Source organism: Cottoperca gobio, chromosome 9, assembly GCF_900634415.1.
Source record: "Cottoperca gobio chromosome 9, fCotGob3.1, whole genome shotgun sequence".
NCBI lineage: Eukaryota > Metazoa > Chordata > Actinopteri > Perciformes > Bovichtidae > Cottoperca > Cottoperca gobio.
The window spans coordinates 16,150,144-16,173,353 of NC_041363.1; the positions used below are offsets into that span (position 1 = coordinate 16,150,144).

The following is a 23,210-nucleotide window of genomic DNA, read 5'->3' on the forward strand; positions in this document are numbered from 1 at the left end:
CGACTAACTAGTCTCGTTTGTGCGGCAAAAGCCTTGTATATCTTATTCTTAAGTACCATAAAGGCTCCATTGTTGTCCGAAAACTATGAAACAAGTTTCCAATAAAAATTTTGCACATATTTTAACCAAATTTCTAGTAAATCGGCAAAAGAAAATGCAATTCCAAACGTGTTTTTATCCATTACTGTTTTGCAAATATTAGGATGTAGTCAATGGAAATATCTGGCGGTATTTTTCAGGTCGGGTGCCGTTAAACCATTGCAGAAGAAGAGTGTGACACGAGATGACGTAATAAACGTCAGTCAAACCTCAAAGGAGCAACAACGATGCGAAAAACTATTCTACAAAAATACATTACATTTATTTTTGTTTAATGTATTCATTTTAGGAAGGTTACCGTTTGCTCATAGATCCACACAAGTTTATTTTCCACTGCTATTTTTTCAACATTTTTGACCAGCTCATGTTACAGGACGATTTTTATAATCTGGTTCGAAGTGAACATCTTTTAGTCCTGCCCAGATCGTGGGTACTGTACACAAACTCTTGGTATGAAAACTGAGTTTATTGTGTTTCTCCATTAGCTATAGCTGCAGCCAACAATATGGTGATCTGTAGCAGCTGGCATTGTTTTTACTCATCTACTCCCCTGCCATACTCCACCACCTGTTTGAGTCACACAGATAAACACTCCTGAGGTCTTCTGTTTTAGTTTCGTGGGACAGAAATAGATTTTTAGCTCACTCCTGGTTTCTTCCATTACAGGCTGGCTAAACTTATCTTCCTGTAATGCTGCAATTAATAGGATCGAAAGCTGAGTTAACGGCAAACATTAGCAGTAAATATATATAAACAATACACGATAAACAAACACTGACTTTGTTTTGCTCTTAAAAGTTCGGGTTAGATCAATGGTTTGTGTTGGGTCTCTTTTGATTTGGAAAGTAGAATTTGACTTGATTTGATTCAAAACATGATAACATAAAGACAACATTAAAGGCCCCGCTCAGGGATATTTTACAGAATCTCTCTGGCCTTCAAATTATTGTTGGCTCAGGATTACATCCTTGGAGAACAGCTGTGATCACATACAACCATCAAACAAATGCATGATAATGGAAACATGTATGAAATCCAGAATGATCTTTCATTTTAGGGCCTGGCCAATATTTTTATTTGACAACCGATTGAGTGTAAGTTAACATGACTGTAACTTACTATGAAATGTGTATTTTATGCATTTCTCTCTTCATTTAGTGCAGGGGTATCAAACATGCGGCCCGGGGGGCCAAAACCGGCCCGCCAGAGGGTCCAGTCCGGCCCGCGGGATGACTTTTCAAAGTGTAAAAATGAGTTGTTTTGATCATAAAGTAAAATACTGTTCCAGATACCTGTGACAAAATGTGTTGTGCCTTTGTAGATACAATATGATCTATAAGTTGTAATGCACATGTGTAAATGATAAACTGAGGCATAATATTGTTGAAATTGCACCTTCTTTTCTAAAGAAATTTCAGGTTGTTCATAATGTTTAGTAAAAAGATAGTTAATTAAATTTGAACATTTTCAGAATATACTTTCTTGCACTAAACCGAAGGGAAACATTTGGAGTTGTCGTTATTTATATGTTATTATGCTCTAATTTCACTGGACCGGCCCACTTGAGATCAAGTTTTGCTGTATGTGGCCCCTGAAGTAAAATGAGTTTGACACCCCTGATTTAGTGCGTCAGATCAGCTCTTTCACAGTCAAAGAAAATATTGTAAAAATGTGTCTCCGCTGCGAAAAACTCTGCCAGCCACCTTCGTACACATTGGTTTCTGGTACGTGTATATAGGTGGAGTAGAGGCAGCCAGGAGATCAGATCACATTCACAATCAGCTTTATCTGTGGCATCATGGAGGATGTGGGAAACACACACACACACACACTGAGCACTAGTTGTGGGGTTACCAACACTGATAAAGATGAGTGTGTTCTAGGAAACCTGTCAGAAGCCGTCAGCCTTCAGTGATGAATAAATGTGTCAGTTCATTGTGCTGCCCGCCCTCCTTGCATACTTCTCAGAAACTCTGCTATATAAGCCAAATATGCAGAAGTTAAGAGAGCACACTTGAGATTCACAGAACTGAGTGCAGTTCCTTGTAAATGAATTAGCTGTGGTTTTGCACACGAGAAAAGACCAATTAGCGAGCCTGACCGAGCAGAGAAAAGTCAAAGTAGAAACATTTCTGCCCAATTCTCACAAGCTTTGATACAGGAGGCGATGTCAAGGGCTTTAAGTCGTAAAACAATATTCTAATATTTACCAACATCTACAAAGTCGTCTAGAACAAAGTCAGGACAGTGTTATACTTTTAAATCAATAACATAAACGGCTCTCTGTATTGTGCAACACAATTCAACAGCACCACAAACTACGTCCTCCAAAATGATCATAAAATTGATTAAAACCTTTTATTTTTTTTACAAAAACTGAACATTATAACCGGCTGTTGTATTAGCCTGCATTAGTTTTAGCTCCGTGTAGCCTACCTAATAAAATGCCAACTGACTTTCTTTCAATAGTTAGTCCATTGGGAGATCATTCAGACTTTGCCTGTTATATATAGTTGCATAACGATGTTCATTATGTATGCGTGCATGTACCGATACTGCTTAAAGAATCAGCACAAAGAAACATATTTCCCAACCTAACCCTCCTGACATTTCCTCGTGCAGACCTCGTTTTTGAGATATTAACCACTGAGACTTCTGTCACTGCCCAGATATTTCATTTGCGGTGCTCACAGCATTGAAAAATGACATCTGAAAAACTCCACAGTAAAATCTCTTTCCAGAAAATATGTATCAGTTACCCAAGATAATCTGCAGACCTGACGGAACAGTTTTCATTGGAGCTACTTTCTATTGAAAATGTGTTTTTATTGGGACTGATTTTTAGCAAAGAAATACTTCCAATGGAAACTACTGACAGCGAGGTCTGTGAATTATCTTTCGTAACCGGTACATTGTTTTTGGAAAGACGAGTTTCTTTGTCAATTAAATGTCTTTTTTTAAACACTTAAAAGCACCACAAAACAACACTGCGCGAGGTCGATGAGATCAACAGTTACATTTTTGGCCCGGACTACTGTTGCAGTGATTATTTTTCAATTTGCTTCTTGATCTTGATCTTATAATATACAACTCGTCTGTCTCCAACTCATCAAAGTGCAGCTGAAATATCATGGAAAACAACCAGATCAGTTTACTGAAAAACAGAAAGTAGATTGTGTGATTGCGTGTAGTGCTGAGCAGAGAAGTGCACGCACACACGCGCCCTGTTGGAACGCGTGCAGCCGAGTGTCCAAGTGCTTTAACCGACTCACAAAAGCATGTGTGGGAATGTCGATGTAATCATGAGACAATGCTTTCACACTGGCATGAGGAGTTCTTTGTTGATACATCATTTTGTAAAATACACTTCTTGAATAAATAATAATGTTGTGACCCGAGCAAAAGTGTATGTGATTTATGCAACATGGACAGTTTGAGAAGAACAAAATTGCACAATATTCACTCTGCAGTAGATGGAAAATATCTTGCATGTCTGTCGGCGTTAGTGTTAGTAAGAGATTTCACTTGGATGCCGCTCATCCGCATGTGTAAGATTAGGCATGTGTCAGTTATGGGGGTGTGTGTGTATGTGTGTGATGGTCTGTTACGGTTGTGTTGTGTGTCCAGTAACTGTGCACATGTGGGAAAGACTGGGAAACGCACCGAGTCTTCACTGCCTCTTTGCTTTTGTCGTGAATTTCTTTCCAGCGTTCGTGAGCGATTCAAGAACTCAACAAACTCTTTTATCCTGATATTAATCACATTAAACACTTTCAAAACCTATATTATATTTTTTTCAGCCAACAAAATACTGGCAAATATTTCTCTCTTTTACACAAACAAACAATGTTTTGACAAAGATGGGTACTTAAAGATGTAACTATAAGAATAAACTGAACTAATAAAAAGTGACATTAGACATTTTGAACAGCAAATGGAAATGAAATCATAATAAATAATATATTTAAAAAATGAAAAAATAAACATAAAGCTTCAAAGGGGGTTGTGACTGATCATTTTGGGTCTCCCCAACACATGGAAGGCATGAACATCTAGATATGCTGTGATGGACTTCTACTAATTCGACTTCTGACAAAGAGACATGGGCAGAAGTTGTGAAAGAAAAACGTTCTCTTGTCCTTCCTTTCCCTTCTGCCCCTGTGCCACACCATTGTCTCTGAATAAACCTTACTGTGCAGTTTTGCCCCTTGTGACTACAGTTCTTGGCACCAGAGCCAGAACTAGGTTTATTAAGGGAAGGAGATCTCACCATGATAACATTTTCCACACAGGAGTCAGAGCCAAGTGGGATTTGGCAGGGCCAGAGCAGACTCTAAATGTTTATAACGCAGTATCAAAAGCCACGGTTTGCTTAGTGAGAAGCTGACAAATCGTCTCTGCTTTCAAGCTGTAAATAAAAATAAAAATAATAATAATAATAATAAATATAATTAATCATTCAATATGACGAGGAGGACTCTGATAAGTGGCAGAAAATTGACGCATTAAACTAATTAATTTAAATTTTGGGTAAAAAATGTAGTTTATTTTGGGTGGATGAGCAGTACTGACGGCATCTGATAGCTGCAAACAAGGATTAAACTGCCTCCTGCCACAAACGTGCACAATATAATCAATTTGACAATAATAAAAATACATTTTATTTTATAGGCGCCTTTCATGGCACTCAAGGACACCGTACAGAACATAAGGTACATAACATATTGTTATTAATTCGACAATAATAAAAAGACAATACTCCAATAATGATGTTCAACATTTATCATCATAAGATTAATATTCCTGTTTCAGACTAACGTCCATGTTGCGTGACGTCACAGTTTCCCTTCGGTGTCGAACCTCGAACCTGATCGTTGTCTCATAATGCTGCTGTGGTTTGTGGTCATCATTATGCAAATACTGGAATTAACTTGTACTACAAGTGGTTCCAGTAGTAGCAACAGAAGAGCATGTGCAAAGATGAATTTGCACAGAAGAAGAATTACCAAACAAACAACCAAAACATTCAGTAGTCACGTTTGTAGTTTGCATGTAGCCTCGAATTTTTTGTAAATGAGAAACAACTTTAGAGCAGAACTCACCAGAAGTATAAGCAAATAAAGACCGAAAAACCACCACCATAGGACAACCAGACAAGCAAATCATCAAAAATAAACTTGTCGTATTCGTACAATTTTAATATTTACACATCGGCTTAGGACTCCAGAAAGTCTGGTTCTGAGACGGAGTGAGGATAGATATAAAACAACATGTACTACTTCATGGAAGATGTAGTTTGTGGTTTTGTTGAACTGTAGCCTCCAAAATGATCATAGAGTTGAATCAATACCTCTATGAGCCTAACTACACCGCATCCAAAACATTTGTATCTCACAGTCTCCAAATTATTAGCCAACATTTTACTATGGACATTATATGTCAGAAAATTCACATGCAATTGTTGTGAAAAGGTATACAATATATGCAACCTGATCATAACATGTAGGACAAATTAATTATTCCTGTTGGTGCATGTTGATAATGTTAGATCTTTTTTTTTTTAATACTTTAAACTAAGATTCTGGCTATATCTTACACATTGCGTCTTTAAGCAAGCGCCGTTAAGCAGAGTGCTGTGAACTGAAAAATATGGTCATTCATAAAGAGTTGAACTATGTGTGCTACAGGGCACGACTACAAACACCCTTTGATACAGCATATAATAAAAAGGAGCATGTCACATACTTTCTTACGGCTACAACACTAACTCAAACAATGACACAATGATGCTGGGTAACATTAATAGTGTTTGCAGGTGTGTGTGTGTGTGTGTAGGTAATGATGAATGAGAAGAACAGAGGCCAGGAGAAAACTGTTGGGTCAGGGTGTTGCACAGCTTTGCTTTGGGGGATTTCCACATGCAACCCAGCAAGGTCATGTGCATGTACACACACACACACACACACACACACACACACACACACACACACACACACACACACACACACACACACACACACACACACACACACACACACACACACACACACACACACACACTATTAATAATAAATGACTATGTATTGAAATAGAGTATTCATTAATGCAGGCAGAGACAGTATTACAACCTCTTTGGAAGAAAAAGACGAAAGACTAGAAAGAGACAGAGCGAGAGATCTGACAAACATCTTGACCACATGACTCTAACCACTCTACTTCCTTTAGATGTTTCTATAGATTTGTGTTCCGCTGAAGCACACACACACGCAAACAAACAAAAAACACACACACAACACTCCTCCCACATTCAGGCACTGTGAGAGATGGGTTTCACTCTGTATGAGAAGACAGATTTTCTGCCTCCTTTGGACTGAATCAAAAATAAATATGCACAATGTGATCTGTGATGTGACAAACCACCGTGTCCTCTGTGAGCTTTGTGCAGATTATATACACAACATGTGCTTTTCAATCACAAATCTGTACATGCATCATATATATATATTACATCTTGTATTCCATCAAAGAACATAACACAACAATCAAGATCAGAAAAGAAAAAGCAGTAGTTGAGAGATGCATATACTGTATGTAGTCTAAAACATCTGAGAGGTTGCAGCTCTTTGAAGCCGTTGGTTATATTTAAACCAAGCGCTTTCATTGGAAATGTGTGGGTTTTAACTTGGTAGGATCTCTCTATGACTCACTGTATTCCTGACATGAGTCATTACTGCTGACTTTGGCAAACAATGCTTTTATACTCTGTCTTAATCCCTGAAGAATTTTCACACAAGTGTGGTGTGTGAAGAATTTTGATTAAGAAGCACCATGGTAAATAATATACTAAATAAGACTGAATGTAGAAAGAAACTATGGACAATGGCCAGTGTCCAATCCACCAACAGCAAAAAGCTTAATCATCTATAAAGACTTCCCACGACTATAAGTTTACGACAAAGTCATATGACACATTTAAGTGATAAATCATCTATTTGTTGTGGTTACAGAAACTAGAATAAAAACTGGTTATTAGCAATCTAACCACACAAAGAGTGATCACCATGACTACATATCTTTGAGGTTTTATTGATCCAGATTTTGCTTATTCATTCATTCATGTTTGAATGAATGTCATGCTTTCATAGTGTATACACTTGTATGCAATTTATTTGCACCTCACTATACTTTGATGTACTGACAGACCAAATGGGAGCGTCCAAAACAGGAAAACATTTACCTAAACGTATAATATGTAACATTTCCGCATTAAAATATCGAATTAATGTATCCCCTTTGCGTATGCGTCAACGTTGTGGTTGTCAGCCAGAAGCCGTCATGAATGGACTTTTTATCTAGCTACAATATTAGCCCTTAGCTTGTAGCGCATCTGTCTTGTGTCCACCGGGAAGAATGTGAAACTGCTTCATTCAGTGTTTTTAGCGGTTTTACTCTCCGGGTGCGTTTGTTTTGGAGAAGAGACCTCTGCGAATAATTTCGGCTCCTGGTAAAAAACTCCCAAACGATGAACAGGAACCCTAACCCTGAGACGCTGATTGCAACAACGCTACTTCACGACGCAACCAAACTCAGTATGGTTTTGATACCCGTAGTGACAGAACATTACATATTTTTAAATATTATTAAATGAACCTGCACCATTAACATCTTGTTCAGTGAGCGCTCTATTTCGACAGGATGCATTCAGGTAACATCTGGACTGGTGGTGAAGCGATTAGTTGAGGAAGCAAAGACAAAACAAGCAATAAGAAGATGTCACCTTGGGTTCTGGTGAAAATTGTGATAAACAAATAAAGTAACCTCGTCTGTGCATAACCAATACCCCCAATGACCTCCATGGTGGTGCCAAATGTGGCTGTTGGGAATTCAAGAATCTTATGCAACCCTGTAAATTTAAGCAAAGGACCCAATCACAGAGGGCACAGTGGGTCACTTCATTTCAAACCAAACCAAACCAAACAATATTATGCGAACAAACCACAGATATTGTTTTCCAGAGCCAACTTGATGGCTGCCTGAAGATTTCCAAAGGCTTTGTTCTCCCAATTTTTCTAAAAACATTCCCTCAGATCTCTGTGGGCTGTACAAGATAAAAGATCTGCTGTGATGCAAAATTAGAAGCAGGCGGTGGACAAGTTCAGGCAGGCCAGCAGAGAGAAACTAAAATAGAAGAACAAGTAGGTAAACTGGTTTAATAAACCAAAGAAGACAAACAGGAGACCTTCGACTCTCATGCTTCACACTTTATCAAAATCTGTCTGGTTAAAACAAATGTGTTACATGACATCCACACCATATGTACATGTGGTGAAAACACAATACACAAGCATGCATGTGCACCCACGCACATATCTAGATCCATTACATGACTCAGTCAAGTCACTTCGTTTCTAGGTTTCATGCAACTCAATCCCTGGAAAAAAAGAAAAGATTGGACTTTGTGGGTGAGATACAAAGACTGTTATGATGTAAAAGGAAACTTAAGACTCGTCTCTCTCTGAAGAGATAATCTCTGCTCTAAACACGTGTATCAGCAGAGGCACGATTCCATAATTGGTCGCTACTTCCAAGATGTCTACTGGCCGTCAACCTGGCCTCGGCCAAACACACATCGTTAGACCAAAGTATTATATTTGAGCGAGACCAAAACAAAGCATCAAGCTAGAAGCAGCAGGTGTCACTTCAATTCATTAGGGCGGTAAATAACGATTCTTTTAATTACGATTAATCTGCATTCACAATTTCTTAGTGACTTTTCCCGAAAGCCCGTTACGTTTTAAAATATCTTTTTGTTGGACCAACAGTCCAAAACCAAGAGATTCAGTTTACTATCACATTTCTCACATTTGAGAATTTGCTATAACTATAGAGTTATACTATATATACTATAAACTATACTAACTATAGAGTTACTGCATGACATAAAGCGATTAATCGATCCTCAAAACAGTTGCAGATTCATTTTGTCCATCGATTTATCCGCTATAAAACTTTACTACCACGCTTGGTTTAAATCTTGCAATAGAAGAGTTTTTAAAAGTCTGTCAAAGTTATCTCCTTAAACTGATTTGCATGGTGAATGTTTTAAGACCGTTCAGTTGACAAAGGCCTGAGGGTTGCCATAAAGATATATATCAAATAAGCATTCACTTACCCAGTATGCATATCGGAAATAAGCTAAATCACCCGTGACTAGTCTGGAACTATTATCTTTCAGCGAAACAGTCCCAATGAAAACTAACAAAAACAAATTATTCAGAAGTACTAGAATTTGAAAATGTGATTTTTCAATGTCATGTATTTAAATCGATTTGACTTGGTTAACTTGGATTAACTGCTCGGATTAGTTTCAATAGCCTAACATTTCAGAGTAAAGTTTCTATCCTTAATAACGTGAATGTTTGATAAAAACAACTACAGCGTAAAGCCTTATGTGACGCAGAATTAAGACAAAAGTCTTTCAGGTTGGCTGGTCTCAAAAAACAACGTACGTCATTAAGGTGAGATTAAGTCCATTTTGTGATTTATTGCTCATTATATGATGATTTAAGGATTATTGTTTTAAGTAAAATGTCCATAGTTTTTGATGTTTTTTTCTGGATGAATGATTTTAAGAAACTAAGCTCGGTTTAAAAAAGGAACATTTTGTGTGGCTGATTTTATTTGTAGCTCTTTGTTTGCAAGCTAAGCTGTTATGTTCATATCTACTTCTTTTGGCACCCACGTGGGCTGGGAACGTGTACGTGCACGACCCAATAAATAAATAGTTTACCAACTATGTGTGTAACCAGAGAATCATATTCTTCTTCTACTTTCAAGACTTCTCGCACGTTTTGTTAGAATTTTACAGACCTTGAGTTACAAAAATAATAAACACTTGAAAACTTGCCACAGACCTGCAGCCACCTTGATCTAGCTGTCCTCCCCCTCGCTGGCTTGTCTACCTAACTTTCAGTCTGTCTTTCTCATGTCTCCTGCTGTTGGGTTTCCTGTGTCTCTCTTGGTTGGTTTCATTCTGTTTCTGGTTCAGCACACACTGGAGCCCATATGTTCAGAGCTTTAGTTGTGGTATGCAACAAGAGCCAAATTAACGCTGCATGTTGCCATATGAGAGTATGAAGTACAACAAGTAACACAGAACAGATGGACTCCAGAGTCTGCAACATCAGTGGAAAATACTTTTCCAACAACCAGACTCCTCTCTTACTGTCACAGAGAGAGAGAAAAGAAAAAACACAGCAGAGGTGCAGAGAGAAGGATGTGTAAAAAATAATACAGAATCCATAAGAACATGTATATTTAAAAGGCATCATGACTTCAACTAACTCCAATTCTGTTGGTTTACAGAGACGGACAAACTCCAAGAGCAACATGATACATAGTTATAGGCACATTACACACAAGCATGAAATGAAACCATGTGGGAAAGATTAAGGCTAGAAGAGCTCACACACGCACACGCACACACACACACACACACACACACACACGATGAGAAGGGTGTGATTAAGATAAGTCTACAGGAGGTCTGAGGAAACATATCCGCCATCAGACTGCAGCCGTCTGTGGGAACTGACTCTGGAAGACAGAATAACACTTTTTTTCCTGGCAAGACTTTAACCGTGTCTGTAACCTTGACTACCGTACATCAGATGAAAGGAAAAGAAGGGCTTGCCATTGTAGAAACAACTATCTCGGGTAAGAGAAAGTCAAAGCTGAGGAAGGTTAACCGCACATTAAGAAACAGAAACGTTGGCGATATAACCAGAATGAATGTGACACACGTTCGCTTTCTTCTCAGCGTTTTGTAATGTGGACTAAATAATCTAAAATAACATAACACCAGGACAGGACTGTTGATTCTTTATGTGTCAGTTTGTCCTCATGGAGATACTGGAGGCCAAACTTTAAAAAGGATAGAGACCTTAAATTTCAGACAACACTGAGGACACTATGGAGACTTCTGCTTGTTTCAGCTGACATGATAAGATTCACTTCTGCAATAAAAGTGTTACATCGCCTCGGCTATTATGTCATTCCATCTACAAAAACACAAAAAGCAAAACACAGACGTAAAGACTGCTCATATAACTGGCAGTTTAATAAGTATGTATAAACAATAAGTTGTCATTAACAAGCTGAACGGCGCAGCAGCAAGTGTTGGATTGCATCCATCCTCTGCTAGTGGAAAAGTTTAATATCACATTTTCCCTAAAGTTCCCCTCTGGGGATCAATGAAGGCTTCTAATCTTATTTTAGTAATGTTCCCAGCTAAACAAATGGATCACATGCAGGAGTGTAACAAGTAGATTGTCCTGGGGAAGAAACGTAGCATAATTTTTCATCTAATTAGTACCAAATTCGATTAGGATGACTTTAATATACTCAATTAACTTTATCGGTGGTAAATATGAATGTTGGAATGATCCAATCGTACTGTAACACCACTATGTTTACTATTTCCCAACTTTAAGCTTGGACCATTGTCGCAACACAACACTGGAAAGTGTTAAACTAACACTGGTGTCTGTATAGTATTAATATTTGCACAGCTAATATAGAAGCATGAAAGAGATAGTTTCCTCATAAATTAAAGCTCTAGCCTCGCACAAAGTTTGATTTTGTTTTATGGGCGTTTAGTTTTCAGTTTGAACCACAACTGTAATGACATCTTTGCAGTCATTTGTCAGGAGTTTGGTTATTTCTCCTGCCTTTTTAATGGCAATCAAACCATTGTGATGTTATCATTCTAGTGAGTTGATGAAAAAACACACACGAGACAAAAAGATGAAAACAAATACATGGAAGCAGTTTTTACACTCAGAATCTTAAAGGGTTTTATCCTCCGTGTTCTGCCAAAATAGGGAGTTGTTGTTTGGTGCATTCTTAAAAAAGGTAATTGGCATGCTTTCACGTCCCCAGGTTATCTGAATCTAGCAGTTTAAAGCTGCGTTTGGACTGCATCAAAAAACTTGGCTTAACTTTCGCCCGACAGGGCACCGGGCCTTGACTTGAGCTTTCTCACGCAAATAAATTATCTGTTTCAATGCAGCTTCCTCTTTTGTCCGAAATGAGCTCACTGATATTACGGCTGTTTCTCACACAAAGATGTGAATAGAAATACATGTGAACACTACCCATGGATTATTATCTTCTGTGCAGCCAAGATATGAGTAGAGTGCAGGCCTGCATGCTCAAGCGCTGTCACAGAAAGAACCCACAGATGTATGAAACCCCAATTTAAATCCACAAAAAAGAAACTGTACAAACACAATATCAATATATTACTCAGCAACCTCAACATAGTTCAAGTATGTGTGTTTGAATGACTACTTTTAGGGAGTGAAAGCATGTGCTTTTTTTCTTGTGTATGTTAAACTGTGTGCATGCAAGTCCACAAGTTCTCCTTCCTTTTAAGGCCATTCTCAGGGCCTTAACACTCTGCCCTGCCAAGATCACACGCGCACGCACACACAGAGTGAGAGGGGGAGCATTCAGAGCAGCAATGCAGCAGTTGGTTAACTAAAGCAGCATTGCAGTCAGCCAGGAAAATCCTGTCAATGCCTTCCCATGCTGATCTCTCTCTCTCTCTCTCTCTCTCACACACACACACACACACACACACACACACACACACACACACACACACACACACACACACACACACACACACACACACACACACACACACACACACACACACACACACACAGGGCTGCAGCTGGCTGAAGAGTTGAGGGCTGCTAAATATAAAACGCTAAAAGCACACATACACACACAGGCATGCAACATCTTTTCCAGAATATACACTTGCACACACCCTGAAGAGACTGACCTCTGCTGCCTTATACTGTAGATGGTGGCAGTCAATTTAGCCGCTCTGATTACTGGTTTGGGGATCTTGGGGGACTGGGTGTGCAAGCACATGCAGCCTTGCAGCTGGCCCCATCTGCAGAGTTGTATGCCATGAGGTCTCATGTGTGGAGCCAAGCATGCATATTATTTTAAAAAAAGACATCCTGCTCTGTTGTAATGAATTGCCAAGAAAGGACAGGGGAGGGTAAGCTGATCTTTCTTAAAACTTAAAAAAGCAAGTTACTCAAACAAATATTTGAAATGTGACAATTATAAAATGTTCTGATTGTTGAGTTGATGTATTAATCATGAAGTAATAAGTAGAAAAGTTGTGTATGGCTGAAGCAAACCCCAAACAAACAGGAAATAGTGTAGGAGGCTTATCTATTCACCAAAGAGTAAAAGAAGACATACACTTAAAAAAACAAAACATGCCACACTAGGCCAATGCTGTGCTACACTAATACATAAATATTATTGTATTATAAAGAAATGTGACAGTAATCAGGAACAGTTTAAATCAATCTTTACTTATACCAACAGTAACTCCATTTTCGCTCATGCTTCTTTAACTAGGTGAAAGGACAATCTATCTCTTATCCTATCTTAAAAGGTTATATCAGTGTGAAACAAACGATAGTGTAGCAACACTGCTACTGTGCACGCAAGGCAAGAACAGACGTGATGCTCCGATTAGTTTTCATTAGTCTAACCTGTGACCAGCCTAGTAATATCCCTCTTTGGCTTTTTCAGCTTGTTTAACACCAAAGCCTGCTCAACATCACAGCACACTCTGTAGCTGCAGTTAAAAAACAAAGCAATCACTGGAGGCAAAGATGTGATGAAAACCCCAAATTAAAAAACACACCGTTTTCTGAGACAAAAGTAAATGTCATCACAGCTTTGTTCTTGTTTTGTGGCAATCGGTACACAAAAAAGGAGCTTCTTATATGTGGCAAACTATCATTTATGAAAACAAAACAAACACAGAGAAAAGAGATGGTTTGAAAAATGAGGGGGGAACCCCTGTGACTAAAACCACTGGAAACAGGAAATTACTTTGTGCCTCTTTGTGTGTGTTCATTTAGAGTATGAACATGCATTTGAGACACAGCCTGGCATACTGACATTACCCAACCCTTTAAAGGCTTCTGTGGGTTTCCATCTTATTGATGAACACAAACAGATTTACTGAACTCATTTCATTTAGCACAGATATGAAACACAAGCTCAGGAACCTGCCAGCTGTTAAATGTTTCAGTTGTGTGCAGATTTCTCAGAAAAAGCTCAACAAACCTTTGCAAGAACTGCAGACACATTCTTGTGAAACGCAGTCCTATGAAAGCAGGCATCTGCTGTACCAAGAAACCGAGTAACCGAGGAATTGATTATATGCTACATACCTGCAGTTACCTACATCAGCTTATTACAGCTAAACATTAATGTCAAGAATAAAGAATGTAATCATTAAATGTTGTAAACATAGTACACATTTGTGTAAATTGGTACTAAATCACTAATGTATTATTTAACATGTGATTGTGTGGCACTACATTAGGGACCTGTTTGGACGCTCTACTTAATTTCAATACTGAAAACCTTGAAAAGAAATATTGCAGCCACTTCTGGGACCAAAAGAAAAGCTGCATCGCTGCAGTAAACAGGCTGAAATTACTTTTGCAGCTCTGGACACAAAAGTTCAACATTATTCCCGTTCTAGATGAGAGTTAGATGAGAAGATACCTCTCTGATGTCTGTGAGATAACTATGGAGCTAGAGCTAAGAAGGCGAATAACTTAGCTTATCATAACACATATTTGGTTTTCGATTTGGCGTTTTGGAGGGAGTTACGTGGTTGCACTATTTCCTGGCAAAACAGTCCAAGCATTAATGTGATACTCCTACGCTGATGTTGAACTTTGTTACTGCCGCCTGTCTGCCATCACAAACACCCGCTCCATTTATCCATTTGTATCAAGCTGAGACTGACAGATAGTGTAATATTTACCCCGATGCTAAAACCAATGAAGCATGTACAATTGTATGCAATAAAACACTTCTAGCTACCATCCAAAAGCTAAGAATAAGATCACATGTGCAGCAAACTGCTAACGCTACAAATGTTACGACCAAAACTTGAAGACAGACAGCACGGTTCTAACTCATTTGAGAATATTTACATGTATGCAAAGTATATTTCAGCAGTCAATGAACTGGGCCAGCTCTAACTTCACCTCTCCTTCCTGGGTAACCAATGTGCGGTTGAGCCTTGATAGACAATATTTATAAGTTATCACATTTCATGGCAATAACGACGAGATGAGACTAATCCACTGCAATGAATGTGTGGATTGTAATGTGTGTTTTAAAATGTGGTGAATCACAAATATAATGGACATTTAATGCATGACCACAGTTACACCCACAATGTGTAGATGTATGTAAGGATTGCTTGGTTTACATTAAAGCTGCAATGATTATGATTGATGATTTGCCATCTACTGTGATAAACGATTAATCGTTAAATTGATTTTCAAGCGAAAGATGTTTTCAGCCTCTCAAATATGGAGATTTCCTGCTTTTCTCTGTTTTATGTTATATTAAATTGAAAATCTTTGACTATTAATCCCAAAAAATATTTGGAAGATTAATTGATAATGAAGATAAAAGTTAGTTGCAGCTTTAGTTTACATAACATTTATGTGTATAAATGTAAGCATGAGCAAATGTTTCTACCTTTGGAGGATCATAGAGCTCCAACTGGTACCTCTCCCCTCCTCCTCTTCCTCTTCCTTCAACTTGAGCGACCCTGATCCTCCTGACCAGCAGGCGGCAGCGTTGCCAGCGGGGCTGAGTGTCTGAGATAGTGTCATCCACCAGCAAGTACCTCAGTTGGCCCTCTTTACAGCAGCCGCTCACCTCTGACCTCTGTCTCATGCTTCCAATGTGTGAACGGAAGCGATTCAGGAAATGAGAGGCTACTCTGGCCATAGACATGTGTGAAGAGGCCGGGGGCGTGGCTTCAGAGTTCAGACAAGAAGAAGAGCGGGAGGATGAGGAGGATGACAATCCCTCATTTGTGGAGGAAATCCCGCCGACTCTGTCACCATTATTTGGGAGATTGTTGAGGTTGGTGGTGGGGTTGTGGTTGCTAGGAGACAGGTCCAGGGAGGAGGGGGGGCTGGGCCGTTTCTTGAGAAGCCATCTTACGGTGTGCCGGATTTGGCTGACAGAAAAATGCGTGACGTCAGCGTTGGAGGTTGAGGAGTCAGAGGAGTACCGCTCAGATACCTGACGACGATCAGTGCCAGAGATCTCCTCGTTGCTACGGCTACGAATCAGCAGCGACGTTGTGAGCACCACCGGGTTTCCTGATAAGGAGTTTCCCGATGCACATCGCAGCGGCTGCTCCTGTTCCCGACTCACCACCACCGGCTCAACTTTCGGTGACACCACAGTGAACAGAGCAGCTCCTCCACTGTGCCGGCCCGCCTCTCGATAGTCCTGCACCCCAGACAAAGGTGTGAGCCGCGATCGACCAATCACAGCCTGTGATGGAAGGGGAGCGGCCACTGGATTGGTGGAAGGGGCACTACCGGTAGCACTGGAGCATGTGTTCTGGCTGAGCGGAGTGCCATCTTTGTCGACCTCGCAGCAGAAGTGTTGCTGGAAGATGTCGGTGAACTGCTTGGAGAAGGTTTCCGGTGGGAGAACGTCATGTTGTGGTCGCTCTCTGGCGAAGCTCCGGTAGTGTCCGGCCAGCTGCCTGGCTGTGGCGATGGCATGCAGCTCGCAGAATTCCCTCCAGCCTCTCGGAGGCGCTGCCACGCCTGGGCCTCCTCCTGCTGTTGTGCTGGTGTTGGCTGGATGGATAGTGTCACCATTCATTGCAGTAACCAGACCGGCTGAGAATCACTGTTGTGAGACACAGAAAGTTGAAAAGAGACAGAAAAAGGAAGAGGAAAAGAGAAACGGATGGTTAGAAAGGAGGTGGGGGTCAAGGGGTTGATTTGGAGACAAGTGGAGGGATGGACGGTTCAGAAAAGAGGAAAAAAGATGATTGAGGGACAAACAAGAGGAGAGATATGGAAATGTAATTAGAGGCAAATCAAGATAAAGTGGAGTGTTGTGCAAGAACTGGAGCACTAAAGATGGAACTGGCAAAACAGTCGGAGCATTTCTTTGAACTACTTGAAATTTTGGAAAGTTCAAACATTGAGAAAGGACAGTGAAAAGTCTGATTTTATCTGTGTTCCATCTTAAACAGCCCAAATTGGATTACATGGGCCTGCAAAGAATCTCTGGCAATCAACCCGTCTTAGAGTATCTTAATAGATAAGGAAGGCTGCAGTTCACTCAAAGGACAATTGGTAACCATTCAATGTTAAAAAAAACAGTCAATAGAATTAAGAGCAAAAACACTGCAAGTGCATATATTAGAGGAAAACTCCCGGAAATCTTGAAGTCTGGAAGAGAAAAATTAAATGAGGAGAGTGAAGTGCAGTCAATAAAATGACTAAATCACTTCCAAATAGCACTGACATGGATGACAGAGACTGATGTATTTGAAATGAATGAAAAGAGTAATAAGTCAGTGGGACAAACACTGAATGAGGCCCTGACTTGAGGAAGTATGGTTAGATAGTTTCTCAATAAACCACACAGCCTGCTCGGCCATCTGTGTATTTGTGTGTTTACATGTGACATATTTCAATGTTCCTTCTGCTTTTTTATTTGAAGCCTTAATCACGTCAGGGCCATTACAGACTGATCGCTTGACTCTACAACACATGTTCTCGCTCGACTGGTCTCTTTCTGTCCCCAAAGAGCAACAACTTTGATAATATAGCACATAACAGCTAAAGAACTTAATTTGAACCGATATTCATATGCAGATGATAATCCGACATATTTATTTACATCTAAAACAACTGTTTACAAAAGGTTTGTGATGATCATTTCATGCTGTTGTACTGCCAAAAGTTGGGTTTTTTTTTTCTGGCTGCTAAATATTTATTTTAAAGTATTTTTTGGCCACTTTTGCCATTTCTTAGAGCAGGGGTCTTCAACGTTTTTCGGGCCAAGGACCCCCAAACTGGTATAGCGTGGTGCAGGGACCCCCTACTGTATAGTAGTCTCCTTTCCTCCACTCCGTCTCTGACTGTAGGTGTGTGTCGCCTCCCTTTGCGAAGTACAGCGGAGGAGGGAATGTGAATGGCAAAGCAAAAAAAACTAATTGTAATAAAATAAAATCTTTTTTTGTTTTAAATTGCTTTATCTACAAACAATTTCGCAACCCTGGTCGCGGACCCTGTTGAAGACCTATGTCTTAGAGAATGGACTGTAAAACCGTGACAGGAAATGAAGGGAGAGAGAGCAGGGATGACATGCAACAAAGTTCCCAGCTTACTGGACTCAAATCCTGGAGGCTGCGATTCTACATTATGCGCCTATTTTTGAGATTTCTCTTGCATACATTGAGGTGGTGGTGCTCGTGTGGCCTTGGACAGCTTGGCCTCTGCTACTTGTTATTCTCTGTTCTGTGCTTTGTTTCACTTCTCTGCTTCTGTTGCTGCACACTGATACTCTGTATGCCGATTAGTTCTTTTTATCTCAGTAGGCTTTTCTTTCTTTGTTAAAACCTGTACGTTTGGCTCATCATAACATGGACATAATTCCTCGACGGCCACATGAAAGCATCACTGTGTCACCGTGCTGTGCAGAAAGAAGTCAACAACTTTCAACAGTCCTGTGCATACGTTCCTACCTATCCACCATAGACAACTAACTGCTACTTTTGTAAATATAAAGAAATGAGACGATGGTTTAGGAGTTCACCTCAGAAAAGAAGAAACAGGATGCATTCTTAAGTATTCAATGAGAGCCTTACCCCTGTCCTTTATACACTGCTGACCCCGAGAGCGCTCAACCCGTAGTTACAGATGATTAGTAGGAGGAAGGACACATTTTCAAAGAACCACAACAGGCCTGAGCTGATGCAACAGTGGAGCCTCTTGGTTTATGCTGACAGCCCATTGATGGTACAATGTTGTATAATCACCCGCAGAGTTGCTAGATGGTCACACGGCTGTCATGTAGCAAAATTATGACCTTTATACGTACTTAAATGAAGTTTCATCAACAGGTTTTGGGGAAATAAATTTGACTGATTTTAAGCATGATAGGATTTTGCAGTTACATGTGTTACAGGCTGGTGGACTATTTCAATAAAAGTGGATTGTAGAATACCTCACCATGATGAACTGGTGAAGCAGAAGATGTTTTACATAAAGAAATGCATTTTATAACAACTGTAGCTCATTACTACACTGCTGATTCGACCCATGTTTCCCACAAATAAGAAACAGTTGAATAAACTCACAGTAAGACATCGGCTAGAGTGGTATTAACATGGGTTTATGATTCTCTAACATGTGGCATATGTACATGTACATACCCTCTTTCTCCAGTGCTGCACAGAAGGGTCTATTCTAAATACAGGAAGTGTGTGTGTGCAAGTGTGGGTGTGCGCATACTGTGGGGGGGGGGGGGGGGGGGGGGCTTTGGGTCACAGACTGTGGTTCAACAGATCACAGAAAACCACAAGAAATAGAAGAGAGGGAGGGGGGGGGAGTCATGGTCGGGCCAAACATGGACCAACATGTCTCCTTATCTCTCGGCTAACATCTCTCTCCCTCGTCGTGTCCTAAATGAAGACATTCAGAGACGAAGAGTTGTGAATTCTTGAGATTGCAACAAGTCCGCAATTTTTTTCATACCAGGGGGACACGTGCGTCAGTGAACGAGTGAAAACTTGGCATCAAAAAATATTGCGTCATTAAAGTTCCTGGATATCATGTCCTATCACAACAACTAATTCCCTTCCTGTTACTTTTCAGAGCATGCTCAGTGCATGCCCCCTTGTGCCCCTCCAGCTGGCCTCCCCAGAAGCCTGTTTCTATCTGCCTGGCCAGCCCAGCGATGACTCAGCACACACACACACACACACACACACACACACACACACACACACACACACACACACACACACACACACACACACACACACACACACACACACACACACACACACACACACACACACACACGTCTCTTTTCATCCTCTCTGTCCTCTGGTATGAGGATCTCCAGATGTGTTTGGATTTAATTTTACCTTCACAGAGGGCCTAACGGGGCCACGTTCAAGTTGTGAGGGAAAAACAAAAAGGCTAATACAGTTGTGTGTCTCCTTTCTCTGTTCTTATCCAGGACCTCTAACCCCAACTTGGCGCTCTGTTATCGTATTATTGTTTAGCTAGACAGCGTTCAGCAGGGGATGACAGAAAGAAATTGGCCAATTCAAACACACTTGTTGTAAATGCAAAACATTCCTTCACAATAGAGTAAGAGTACCTGCCTTCCCTCTTTTCTTCCTTCCTTCCTCATCACTCCCTCTCCTCAATGCCTATATTCTTCACTGTGATGTGAGGATTTGCAGATTTTCTATATTGCCATCACTGTAAATTGAATATCTTTGTGTTGGTTAGACAAAACAAGCAACTTGAATTTGCCACTTTGGGCTCTGAGAATCTGTGATGGAGTTTGTTCACAATCAATCGAGAAATTAATAATCAGAGGATCTTTCCTATGAAGCGTCAAAATAATACATTTGGACTATGAACTAAATTGTTGAAAGAGTCAATTAAAGTCCTAGATGGATTAAAAAGTGAATATAAGCCCACAAATTCAGCACACAATACAACAAATATGTGTAGTGCAGCTCTTACCGTCCCTCACAACTTTGTTGCTCCTTACACCAGAAGTGGAACTAAACTCCTTTTTTTTTTTTTTTTGACTGGGGACAGCCTAAAGCTGATTTTAATCAAGCAGGAAGGAAACAGGATGCGTGAAAGACACATGAGAATTGATCTTGTCAGCATGAGTAACCTCATGACTTGTGTCAGATCCCTAAGTTGATTTTTAACAAAACCTTGAATGAACCTCTCGACACATTGGGGGTTGAACGTGTGATGCAGTGGTATGTCGTTCATGCGAGATGCCAAAAATGGAAGAGTTAGCAGTACGACTGTAGTGGCCAGTAAACGGTATCCTCGCTGTGGCCTATAGGGAGCGGAGCTCAGATGAAATGTCTTTGAAATACACACTGCCAAACTTAAGCCTCAGACCAACACAAACATTAATATCACATCATTAAGATTTCATAAAAGAAAAGAGATGGCATTAATTTTTGTGCAAAACCAAGAAATGTATATCTACAAAGACACACAAAAGGCTTACGCAGCACGTAGAGAACCATCAGTGCTGCAGGGAGTTCCTATTTATATCTCAAGAGCTTGGTATCAGCTCTCACACACCACTGTGTGCTCCCTGTTGTCCCCAGCTGGGAGCAGCCCTTGTTTGATCACACACACACACACACACACACACACACACACACACACACACACACACACACACACACACACACACACACACACACACACACACACACACACACACACACACACACACACACACACACACACACACACACACACACACACACACACACACACACACACACACACACTCTAAAATTCTCAACCAATACAAAGTTGACACATTATTCAATGTGTGTAAGTGTTTGTAAGGCCACAGCTGAAATGATAAAAAACTGAGCAATCTTTTTTTTAAGATTTCATCTTTGCCTCTGGGAATCTGTAACGACAAATTTTCTGCTGATTATTCGAGATAATCAGTAGATTATTCGTTAATGAAAAAAATGATTAGTTACAGCCCTAATGTACTCCCACTGTAGATGTAAGGGAGGTCGTCTCTTCTCTAACTTAACTGTAATCCTTATTACTTAAAGATAGATTTCATGACCTGGGTATACGTTACTCCTTATGAAGCTATATGAAGACGTCACCTTGGGTTCTAGAAAACTGTGATGTGTAATTTCCCTGTTATCTGATGTTTTAAAGACCAAAAAAGAACTGCTTAATGAAAGAAATATGAATCAACATTGGGAATAATCATGAGCTGCTGCCCTACTGCTATCCTTCAGCTCCACCTCTACATTGTGCTCAAATGAGGATTTTCAACAACTAACATGAAGCCAGCGAACAGTAAACACAACTTCTCCGTCTTAAAAGTGTAAAAACTATGCATGGCATCCATCTTCGTGTTTTTATAGTTATACTTCAACGTGCATACACATCTTTTTCTAACGCACACGAAGAGACACGTGTGTGACTAACTCGTCTGAGAATGTGTGCACATGTACACCTCCACGCAGCGTTTGGTTGTTCAAAAATAGGATGTGCTCCTAATTGTCATGCTCATTATATAAAATGCAATTTACAGCAAGCCACATCCTCCTGACCTTTATATAGCACTGGCCTTATTACCGAGATCAGCCGGATTCAATCTATTGCTTGCAACTCAATTAGTCTGCATGGCATCAAGGCTCGCGGAGACATCAAACACTCCAGTTTTTACGGGAATAACTGGTGTGGAAAAAAATACATGAATTGGAAAAGAAAATGCGGCAACATGTGCATCCCAAGGTCCGGGATGGAAAACAGATTGTGTTACCACCTTTGAATTTTCATTCTCTGAATCACTGAATGAATCACAGAGCTAGGGATACATTTACAAAGCACGGAGAGCGTAAGAGAGTGTGTGAGAGCAGGAGTTAGGGGATTATTATAAGAAGAGAGAGAAAAGAGGAGGGTAAGGAGTGAGGCAGTCAAACATAAAAAGGAAGAGGAGGAGACAGAGAAACAAGGGTCACATGGAAAGACAAAAAGAGAGATGAGGGGATAATGAGAAGGCAGGCAGGAAGTGAGGAAAACAGATCAGGAGAAAGGCGAGAGGAGGTGGCGCCAGGTTGGTGGATGAAGGTCCAGGTGGTAAAGAGGAACAGAGACCAAAGGATCTCTGCTCTGCCTGGGCAGCAATCACAGCAACAGGAAGCCCTGCCCTGGCAAGCAGCGACCAGTGCACACATGCAAAGACACTATACAGACACACACACACGCCCAAATACAGTCTTTCACCAGGGTGGAAAGAATACCTGAATATCAAACTACCATCAAAGAGCAGTTACCCAAAATATTGTGTGATTGTAATTAATTTGTGTTGTAAGCTACTCACAAAAACTAATCCTTTTTTAAATGTGTTCACCATGTGGCTTATGTGGCATTGAGACCGCAAAATGTTTATAGAAATACACA

At 40.2% G+C, this 23,210-nt stretch overlaps 1 protein-coding gene across 1 annotated transcript in view; it reads right to left on the minus strand.

The window, feature by feature from the left end:
- LOC115013940 (SH2B adapter protein 3) overlaps positions 1 to 19,459 on the minus strand; it is a 34,440-nt gene extending 14,981 nt beyond the window's left edge. The window contains 2 exon segments of the mRNA XM_029440510.1: positions 15,709 to 16,887; positions 19,430 to 19,459. Of these exon segments, the coding sequence (XP_029296370.1) occupies positions 15,709 to 16,860 (1,152 nt within the window). The 5' untranslated portion in view covers positions 16,861 to 16,887; positions 19,430 to 19,459.
- Positions 19,460 to 23,210: the final 3,751 nt, after the last annotated feature.